General features: G+C 36.8%; 1 protein-coding gene across 1 annotated transcript; it reads right to left on the bottom strand.

The window, feature by feature from the left end:
• Positions 1 to 75: 75 nt before the first annotated feature.
• Positions 76 to 9,214, bottom strand: LOC106946276 (cryptochrome-2-like). The gene is made up of 6 exons (XM_015030493.1): positions 8,909 to 9,214; positions 7,692 to 7,800; positions 5,280 to 5,422; positions 3,082 to 3,266; positions 1,141 to 1,229; positions 76 to 258 (listed from the first exon to the last, which is right to left on the bottom strand). Exons 1-6 carry the CDS (start codon positions 9,064 to 9,066, stop codon positions 91 to 93), a joined length of 852 nt encoding a protein of 283 aa, XP_014885979.1. The 5' UTR covers positions 9,067 to 9,214; the 3' UTR covers positions 76 to 90.
• Positions 9,215 to 11,575: the final 2,361 nt, after the last annotated feature.

Raw genomic sequence — 11,575 nt, forward strand, 5'->3', positions numbered from 1 at the left:
CTCTGGCTCTGATTGGTTGTTTCTGCTTGTTGCCAGAAACAGAAACAGCTGTCTGTAAAACAGTAAAAAGGACGTTTCTCACAGTTGTGTTTAGTTTTGGACAGAAGCTGTGTGTGTTCTCAGTACCTTCATGTAGATCTCTCTGAGGTTGTAGTACAGCACCCTGCAGGACAGGCAGCCGAAGCGCAGGTAGGGGCTGAGGCCTGTGGGGCTGGCGTACAGAGAGCAAGTCTTCACCCGAGTGTTGGCCACCCACACCTGAGGAGACAGACGCACAGGTGTGAACCGGTCAGCGGAACGACAGATGTGACTCCAATCAGACGCTGAGATACTAAAAGTAGTTTAATAAAACTCTGCTTTTTAAAAAGTTACTGATTAAAGCTTAATAAATCTACAGTATTTATCAGTTCTGCAGCTTCAGGAGTTTCTGTTTTTCACTAAAACAGAAAAAAACATTTCCAATATTAAATGAACTTATTGAAGTTAGAGTTTATAACAGTGACATATAAAAGTGAAACGTCTCAGTAAATAATCTCACACTGATGCTGCTCATTCTGTGGATTTTTATGGAGGACTAATCCTGCTAAACTGGGTAAAAATTAAATAAATAAAATATAAGATTTTACTTCAGCAATAGTTTTCCAAGAAATTTTGTTCTTATTCCTGAGAACAAAATAAAATATTTTCTATTTTTTCAAAAATGAAGTAAAAAAAAAATAAATAAACAAAAATAGAAAATTGGATGCTTTTTAAAATAAATGAATAGACAAATAAGGCTTATGTGCAAAACCATTTTTTCAGTTTTCGCTCTAAAGTTTTTATACACATTTTGTTCTGTCAATAAAATAAAATCAACAAATAATAAATAAAATAAAAACAGATTTTTTGCTTAATATTACGTTATTAGCCAATTGTTGAAAATTCTTTTCAATTTTAGTTTTTTTTTTAATTACATTTCTTGTCTTCCAAATGATTTTTACGTAGTTTTGTAAAAATTACTTTAAGGTGTATTCATCTTTATCCTGATTCGTTACGTTATTATTATCGGGGTTTTTCACACAAATCGAAAGCAGGCGCTCAGGATTTAACCACCAAAACAAGCGTTAATGTCCTGCCGCTCGGATCTAGTGTCAGTTTTACGTTTTTGTCCAGGTATCTGCTCAGTCGGTCCAAAGCCTCCGACTCTCCTCCCCGCCACACAGCTGGAGGTAACCCCGCCGTCCTGAAACCTGCACACACATTTAAATCAAATCAAGTTAAAACAGTAGTCCAATAAAGCAAAATAAAGCTCTCTAGAAGCAGGGAACCAAGGTTTTAAATGGAAAAATGATTAAAGAAAGCAAGATATCAAACATTTTGGTAAGCAGATCATTTATTTCCACACTCTACAGCTTGTTTGCGGATTCAAGATCCACACACAAAGTGTTAAAAATGAATAGAAAAAAGCTTTTTGTGTTTACATTAAAAATCATAATATTTTAAGGGTCCAAGATAAACTACAGTCACATTTATTTAATGGTTTCTAAGATTTATATCGGTTCATAATTAATTTATTGTCAAAACTACTGCTTTAAATTCTCCTTTGGCGTTCCACAGGGCTCACAGTTAGATCCTTTTCTTTTTATCCGTTTCTTTTATGATCTTAATCATAACATTTGTAAAAATAAGAACATTTAGCATATTTATTTATTTATATAAATAAAGTAAAGAGCAACAGTGAACCATCAGAATATAACAAAGGCCCTGAAAATTTTCTTTTTATTCTATATTTTTGTACTTTATAAGATATAAATATATTTGGAGGGATAATTCTCTATAATAAACCTGTAAAACAAGCTTGACTGACTTTCAAAGAACCTCAAGATACAAACTTCTTAAAAATCATTTAAAAAAATAAACTTTGAGACGTTCCAATCCTGGATTCATTTTTTAAAATTAAATTCAAAAATGTTTTCTTCATCCCAACTGGAATTTAAATGTTGTCGTAGTTTGTATCTTCAAAGAGTCATTGTCGATGGAGATGCTGTGGCCAGGAGGGATCTTCAGTAGCAGTCAGTGTTGCAACGACTCTGCAGAGGCCTCTGACTGAAGACAGTTGACATGACTGTCACGACATGCAAACAGCTCGATTTCCAGACAGCAGGGAGGACATGAAACCATAATATGTCCTGGAAGATCCCATCAGATGAAGGCAAACTCTGCTAACCAACCTCGTTTGCTTTTGCTTCCCCTTTTTAAATCTCAACATTCTCGAGATGTTGGAGTAAGGGATATAATTTTTGTCCGCTATGATGGATTGAAGGAAAGATTTAAATTTCCTCCTTCTTTGTCATAGTTGAAATATTATTTGAGCTTCTGAGACGCTAATCAGCTACTTCCAGTTGTAAAGATAGCCTGTTGCCATGGTTACAGATCACAACTGCCCAACAGTAATGAAGTTGGAGCCAAAATTTTTCTAGCTGCACAGCAACCAAAACCAGGAGTAATTGTTTGAAAAAGCAACAACTCAGCCGAAGAACTGAACAAAAGTCAACCAAGAGAAAAACAAACAGAAACGGCGTAAGAGAGCGACTCCAACATCAATTCAGCATGAATTCATCAAAAATAGGAGTGATTACTCCAATAACTTCACAATAATGCAATGAAGTGTCTGAGTCAGTGATGTCATAAAATGTTCCCAGTAAGGCAATAAGTTATTGCTCAGAAAACAAAGGAAAGGTGAGATTGCACGTCTTTAAAATTAGATATTTTTGTGCGTTTTGATAATCAAATATTAATTATAGTAGTTTAAGTGATATAGTAAGAACATATTCTCAAAGACCAATAAACATTAAACTTTAAAAATCCCAAGTGAATAAACAAAACAACCAATTTATTCCGACAGGCCTAATGGTACTGTCCTCATAAGTCAGCAAAAATATGTACAAAACATGTTTTACTTAGAATAATGTTTACATGCTTTCATATTTAAATGAATGATTGAATACCTTTGACCCGATAACCACAGAGCAGAAGCCGTGTTATCATTTGTTTTAATTTAATGTGGATTAAAAAGCTGCAGGTGGATCTGGAGATGCTTACCCAGCTCCTCCAGTGAAGGTATACTGTACAGCTGGTCGTGGTTGTCAGAGATTTTGCCGAGGCATCGGTTCATCTGTTGCTGGCTGACGGGAGTCAGAGGTCTCCTAGGCAACTCCAGTCGGCTCACGATGGTCTGGAAGCGTTTAAAGGTCAGAGGCGGGTTGTTGTTGTTCATCTCGATTATCCTGCAGGGATGAAAACAGCAGAGGAGGATTACATCTCTGATGCATTTAAAGTCGGTTTATTCCAGGAATTCAACCTGGAAACTGAAACTCATGAATTATAGAGAGTCATTAAAGCACAGACTGAGGTTTATTTTCGGTTATCTTCCATGGTAAACAATTAAAACTACAGAAACTATATTTGCTGAACAGTAATTTATTTATTGGTAGAACTTAAAAAAGCTACTTTCCAGACTACATTTTGTAGATTTTTTTCCTGCAACGTTTTTATTGACATTTAGGGAATTTCAGTTCAAAAAGTTTTGCTATCTGTGTCCACAATAATGGAGCTATGTGATGCTAAAACTGGCTTTACATTTCTGAAGTGAACTGTTTAAACCATTTCAAAGATTTTGAGATTTTATTTTTAAAATCTAGAACAAAACTTATCAAATAAGGAATTTATTTTGCACAAGGTTCCTTAAATCTAGAATAAAACCCCACCTGTTGATACATTATTAGTAAAACATTAATTAACATTTTGATGTTACATTTGACAAAATGTAATGCTTCAGTTAATGACTGTGTGTTCCGTGACTTTGCATTTTTGTGTTTTTATGATGTAAAGCACTTTGAAATGTCTTTTTTTATACAAATAACCTTTTTAATTTTATTTGTTTTATGCCTTTGTTTAGCATTTTATGCCCAGTTTCAGAGCAGCTCCACCCTGCGCTTAATGAAGAACATCTGAGTGAATCAGAACCAATCTGTGTTTTCATCAGCCCGTCTGGCTGCTGCAGTCTCAGTTTTAAACGGATCAGCTGCCCTGTGGACTTTTTTAAGTTTCCTTCTTACACAACCTGCTCAGGATCTGCAGCAGGGATGGCGTCCCATTGGCTGGGTCCGCTCTGAATGAGCGCATTTTCACAACGCTGGAACGCACAAAGCCCAGCTTCACCCAGCTGGTACACTAACACACAGGCCGGCGGTAATCCGCTGGTTACATAACGCTACACTGGTCATGCAGCAGCGCAGAGAGGCATGGAGAAAGTTCTTCACTCTCACTCGTTAAAACCCACTTATCCGCGCACATGGGTGCAGTATGTGACCTGCAGTGGCAGCAGCCGGCCACTGGGGGCTCCACCAAGTCTGACACTCTGGAGATTCACTTTAGCTGTGACTCAGAATATTTGACCAAAATTTATCTATAAAATAAATTTCTATAAGTTAAATTTTTCTTAACATCCCAGTTATTTATGTGTTTCTACCATATTTTTATATTTATTGAGATATACTTATTATTTTATTCAATTATTTGACTTGACTTTAAAAACTGCTATTTTTTTTAAACTTTCTTTTGTGAACAATGAGAATAAAATGAGTTCTGATTTTGAATATAGTGTTAAATTACATTACATTAAGCTACCATGCTTCATTAAGAATGTCAGATGCAGCCAGAAAGACCCAAAGTTACAGATTTTACCACGATAAAGCTCCAATTTGTAGCTGCGTACGGTTGCAATTTTCTGGCCGATCTCCAGTCTTTAAATAATATGAAAATGATTTATTTTCTAAATGACACCATCAGGTGTTATAGATAGTGATGCATGGACATGAGATTAATATCTCAGATTGTAATTCCTGAGAATAAGTCTGACAGCACTTGAACTCCTCTAGATATATACTAAAGTTCCTATTTTATTAAAATCTCTACAGTTTCTCTCTTTTCTTTTAGCAAGTGCCCAGGTCTGTGATGAAAATACACGAATATCATCATCAGTTGTTCTAAAAGTGCTAAAAAATATTTCTTTATCCATACATTACTTTAGGATAGAAGTTGTTTTTAGTTTAAACTACCAGAAGAAAAAAGACCTGTCTCAGATCAGCAGTTATTAAAAACTCTGTGGAGACACGAGAAGCTCATTCCATGGGAAATAAAGAGAATTTTTTAATTTAATCTCCTTTTCCTCATAAAACCATCTCCTTTAAATGATACCCCTTGCTTGTGGAAGCTGAATCTCACTGTGAATCTCAGACCTGTCCAGGTTGTAGAGGGTGTGCGAGTTCCTGACCACCGTCTCCACTCCAAACTCCTGGGCCATCTTGATGATGGCGCCGTCCCTCTCCTTCCCGTAAGGCTCCGGGTCGTATTCGAACGTCAGCCGGGTCACGCTCCATTCCTGAAGTGGGACGAAACAGGAGCAAAGGTTTGTGGAAAGAATAAATAAAACCGAATGAAGAAAGAAAGAAATGCAGCTAAATCAATAAGATTTTTCATAAATATATGTCTGTATGTTTTTATGTGGTGTTCATCATTTAGACGAAGATGAAAACGAAGACTTAGATTAAGACAAAGATAAAGATTTAGATGAAGACAAAGATGATAATTTAGATCAAAACAAAGATTTAGATGAAGATTTAAATAAAGACAAAGACAATGAGGATGGTTTAGTTGAGACAAAGATGATAATTCAGATGGAGACAAATATGGTGGCTTAGATTTAAATGATGACAAGGTGATTTAGATTAAGACAAAGATCATGATTTAGTTGAAGATGACAAAGAGAAAGATCAAGATGACGGCAAAAAGCAGTGGAAGAGAAAGACAGGGGCGATGTCTCAACCACCGTTTCATTATCAGTTTAATTGGAACGTAAATAGGACCACAAACATAAACAGCAGACTTGGGTGTTCCCATTTATTAAGCTTGACTAAAAACAAAAGAGTGAGCCATTTCCTGTTCTAGTTGTAATTATACACAACAAACAATCGAAACAAAGATGAAGGACATGAAAAATGTAGATCATCTGTTTCACTTTTATTGTTTTATTTCTTGACTAGACAAACTGGCCAGGCCCTGATTTACAGACACATTTCTACAAAAATAAGATTACAATGGACTCCTGGTATATATGGGGGTTAGGAGTTGCTCAAATCCATGAATACTTCAGACTTGATATAAAACCCCTTTAATAGTTCAAACTCCAAATATACCTTAATATGCATTAACAAACACAGTAGAAACCGTCTTAGGACAACTGCAGGAGCTAACATCCACAGTCTTCCTCATCTCCAATGGAGGGTTCAACCAATCAGTGCAAAGGAAAATGAATGGGATTCCTGGATTGGCTGCTTTGCAAATGACAACATCCCAAACTAGCATTACACCCAGCTCCATTTTCTTTTTAATATGTTAGATATGCTCTGCAAACTTTCTCTCAAATAATTTGGCTGCATATTCCATGACAAACAGTTTGAACACAAATAAATCTGTATATTTACACAGCAGAGGAAAATTTGTGACATGAAGAAAGCATTAGATCATAAATAAACTTCCAAGCACATCCAACATCACCACAGGTATTCAATCTGCCTCATCGTTGGTAAACCAGAACAAAAGAAGTGGATAAGCCAGTTCTAAGAGGCTGAGGATGGCAGAAAAAACAAAAATACATCTGATTGATTTACTCTTCAAGAACTTCCAAGCCAAAGAATGTCCAGCAAGCTCTGTCAGCAAAAAGATTAATTTTATTGTCGACTAATGGTTTATTACATTAAAATGAGTTCCAATCAACTAGCAAATAACGCCCGTTTAGACCTCCTTTCAGTGTTGTAGTTTGGACGCCATCCAGAAGAGGGCGCCACTGGTCATCCTTTAGAGGCGCCACACATTTGATACAGGAATAAAGATGGCGGCCAGACAAAACTGTAAGGAGAAACGGCCCAAACAGAGTCCAGTTTGGGACACAAAAATGCACTTTTTATGCGGTTCTGTTTGGAAATATAATCACTTGACAAACACATTAATTTAAGTTTCACCTTAATGGCAAAATTCACGTGTCTAGTTATTAAAAATTTACTGATGTGCTACGAAGGTGAGGAGGATGTGATGACACAAACCCAGAGGAGATTACACAGAAAAACTCTAACATAATGGGAAAAACATGATGGGATTTCATAAGTTAATGCAATTCATGGAGCTACAGAAGGTGTTTATGTATGAATATCTTTGTGTTAATGACGAATCAAGCATTTCACATATTTTACTCTTTCAGCAGCCTGAGTTTCCCGTTTTCTTATGTTTTATAAATATATTTAAGTTTAAAAATATGAGAAACCACCATTTTCTCTTTATTCAGTGAGCATCTAATACAGCCGACACAAAATAATGTATTTTTTAATTTAGCCTATAAGATGTAGAACTTCATGTTACTGACAGACGGTCGATACTCTTGAAACAAGAAAAAAGACCTCAGGTTCTTAAGAAAATGGCAGTTTATCAATGAATTAGACGATTAATAGGATCAATCAATTTTAGATTAACTCATTAATTGATAACATGCATCCTAGTCCAAATGCATTTCCCCATTACAAATAAACACGTTGGTGCTTAATCACCACATTCACAGAGATCCTGGTGGAGAACATGACATGTGCAGGAACACCGACCTTAAAGAGCCTCGGGAAGACCTCGGTGGGCTGACCTCTGACCACAAACAGCCTCGAGTTGAGCTTCTTCAGACTATTGTCCAGGTCCTCCAGAGACTCCAACAGAAACCTCCACAGAGAAAAATTATCACATGTCACACAGCTGCAGAGATTCATTTGTTACGAAGCTTCTCCTGATGTGATCTTTACTGTCTCCATGGATACAAAAAGCAGGCTTTGAACTCCAGAGATGTATATTCTAATATCATTGAGCCCAGGTTGTAGTTTATGTCCTGAAAACTTGCAATTATCCCAATTGTCTACCTTTTTTCTTCCACTCAACTTTCCATTAATTTATTGCATCCAGCGCTCTTTACAGCCACCATCTTTGGCAATCATTTTCTGGAGGCTCTTTGTATCCCTGAACCCATATTAGCCATTTTGCATTTTAAAAAGGTGTTTTAATTAGTCTTCTGCAACATTCTACTGTTCGTAAAAATTGAAATTTCCATTTTTAAAACCAGCAACATAACTTTTACTCACTGGCCTTCAACCCAACTGAGACTTGATTTTACTGGTATGGATTTCATCTCTTTAATTGAGTTGTTTGATTCTGTTTTGAATTTAGTTTTTAATAAACTGCGTGCTTATCTTTGTCACTTTTTTTAATCTTATTACTGATATTCAGCACTTTGCTTCAGCTGTGACTGGTGTTAAAGCGCTTTATAAATAAAATTGATGATTATTTTTATTTACTTTACGGCCTAATGATCAAAATTAGCACAAAGGCGTTGAAGTATATCCCTGTGAATGTAATGAACCTACTTACGATTTTCTCTGTTTGATTTGAATTAGTAAGATAAATTAGCTTCTTGATTTTTGAGACGTGCCTGCGAATGAAGATTGGTTTATGTTGCTGTAGAAATGCAACAATCTGACAATAATCCCAGAATTGCCCCGAATTAATTAGGTCACATTAAGGATCAAATTGCTTTTCTGTAAACGTACACACTGAAGTAATATTTGAGGATCAATTAAAATTGTGACTTTTGTTTGTGGAGTTTCTTATGAGCTAGTTTTAGCTAACAGAGCGGAGGCCAAGGCCTTAACTCTGAGGACTGCACATAAAAACATAAGAACCCTCGACCTGATAAACCCTCCGAACGACATAAATAATGTCCTGGAAACAATTCAAAGTAACTGTAAGGTTTATGAGATGATGTCAAAAAATGTCAGACCTCCATCTGTTGATCCCGACGTTAGCGGCTCCGGCGAACCAAGGGTCCAGGACATAAACACAGCGTACCGTGTCCGCTCCGTTAAGGGCCTCCTGCAGTGCCGGATTATCATGCAGCCGAAGACCTTTGCGGAACCAGTGCACGGAATTCACCACCATGCTTCCCTCTTATTCCACCATCAGAATAAAATCCACCAGAAAGTCAGCATTAATCCAGAAAAACGGGGACAAACGAGGACATCAGCGGGACTTCAGAAAACTTCACCAGCAGCAACAACCGGGGTTTACTGAACAGCGGGCGTGCCTAGTTGTTGGCTTGCTCCCTGATTGGACAAATGGAGAAACGTCAAGATGAATTACAAAACTGGGCTGCTGTGATTGGCTGGGTCGACAGACTGCAGAGAAAAGCAGTAAGGTGACAAGCTGTGTCACGTTTTGTTTGCCTCGGATGTAGGGTTGAGCAGATAGGGGTGAGATAGAGTGCGGGTTACAGACAAATGAAGGCTCTCATTTCAGCTGTGTTCACATTATTATAGGGGCCATGTGATTTATATAGCACAGTTTATAAAGGTAATTTGATTCAGTTATATAAATAAATACATCAAACCTTGGTAAACAAATTTAAGCATCAAATAGCGTGTTTCACATAAAACTAATTTTAATATTAGGCTAAAAAACAAGACAAAACTATTTTACTCTATTTACAAACAACCATAGAAAAAAGCCAATCTACCAGTAATTACAAAGTATCGCTAGCTCAGAGAAAATCAGCAGTAACTATCAAATTATGGATTTTTTAGTACTGATTTGTGTTTAACTAGTGAGCTTGCCAGAAGAAAGTCTGTTCTATCTAAACAATATAATAGCACCCTTTGCAAAGTCACATCTAAATGAAAAACTTTGATTCCAAAATATTCTACTCATCCCTAAGGAAAATTAAATGTTGTAAATGATATCATCCAACTCTCTTTAGTCATTGTGAATGATGATTGTGCAGGCAGGAAAAATCTTCAATCTTCAGTAGCAGTCAGTCTGGCAACAAATCTCAAGAGGCCTCTGACTGTAGACTGTTGTTGTATGACAGCCTCATGACCGTAAAGACACACCAGCAGCTCAGTATCTGCCCATCAGTAATGATATTCCATGGTGATATGTCCTGGATGACACCATCACTTATTAGCAAGCTCTGCTAATCCACCTCATTTGCTATTTATTATTTTGGTCATGCTCTGCATTTATTAAGCCTCTTTTTCAACACCTTTGGGAGTCATAGTTCAGGCGTTATTTGAGCTTTTTGGATGGGAATCAGCTGTTCACAAAACATTGTTGCCACAAGCAACGATTCTACAAACATTGCAATGCCTCAACCAAAACAATTATGGACAAAACAAACAAGTCAGAATGCAACAGATCTACTCCAACATACTGCCAAGATTAGTGTTTCAAGTCTACATGGGACCAAATAATCAGAGTTGTTTTTCTGATTTTATGCACAATTTGTGAATTGTTATGCCCAAATATTTGTTTTGCTCTTATTTTAAAGTGATATTCTTAGAGAAGCAACTGTGGCTGCCACTTTCAAACTGAAATCCTTCATTTTACAGCTGTCAGTCTTCACAGCACATCCCAACATAGTCATTCCAGAGTCTGGGCGTTCACTGCTCAGAAACAAAAGAGCTCCACCTCTGAGCCTGCAGGCCCCAGCATGTTAGATGTTACAGTTCAAAATAAATAGACCCAAATAGGGATGCTTGGAATAGTTGAAAGTTATTTATAAAAATATGACATACTAAGGGTTTGTAAAGGTACATCTGGATGAACAAGACTTCTGGGTGGAAGACATGAAAGTTGAGAATGGAGGGTGACTTCAGTAGTCGCGTTTCCATCACAAATTTGCACAAAACTTTGCCAGTATCTTGCTAATGTGGGGAAAAAATACAATTTCGCAATTGCAGTGTTTCCCTTAAATAAGAAACGCAATTAAAAATCATGCAAATAAGTTTGTTCATATCAGTCATTGAAACAAATGCTTCCTTCAACTACTTCCTGTTGGCTTCTTTGTCGTTTGCACCAGTGTATGAAGGGAACCAGGATGGATTCAGATGTAACTTAGCGGTTTAGATGTTATTACCGTAGTATAAAAATCCTTTTAAAATAAACAAAGCTTAGCCTGCTGACCCGGCAGGCTGATAAAACACTGGGGGAACCTTGACTTCTAGAGAGCAGAAGTTTTGAGTACAATCATTACAAGTTTTGAGAAGACAGACATGAAGTCCTCCTTTCAAACTGCAAATGTGTGGTCTCGTCTTATGGCAGAAAACTTCCCCCATAGGACCTTTTGAATCAGCTGCGTTGAGCAGAGACTCATGTAAAAAAACAAAAACATTTATGATTAGAGGGAACATCGTATGCCAGTGGTGTCAAACTCCAGTCCTTGATATGTAGAGTCCTGCAACTTTTAGTCCAACACTTGAATTATATGGCAAAACCATCACACCAACATGCCTTCAAGCTAATAGTGGAGCCAAGTGTGCTGAAGCAAAGACATCTAAAAGTTGCAGGACTCCATCATTTGGAGTTTGAAATCACTGCTTTATACCAATTAAGTATGGTTTTGAAGTATGATTTTGATTTTTAGCAAACTTGGGAAAAACCAGATCAACTAAAC

Source organism: Poecilia latipinna, unplaced genomic scaffold (assembly GCF_001443285.1).
Source record: "Poecilia latipinna isolate Pla-1442-1.1 unplaced genomic scaffold, P_latipinna-1.0 Scaffold184, whole genome shotgun sequence".
Taxonomy (NCBI): Eukaryota; Metazoa; Chordata; class Actinopteri; order Cyprinodontiformes; family Poeciliidae; genus Poecilia; species Poecilia latipinna.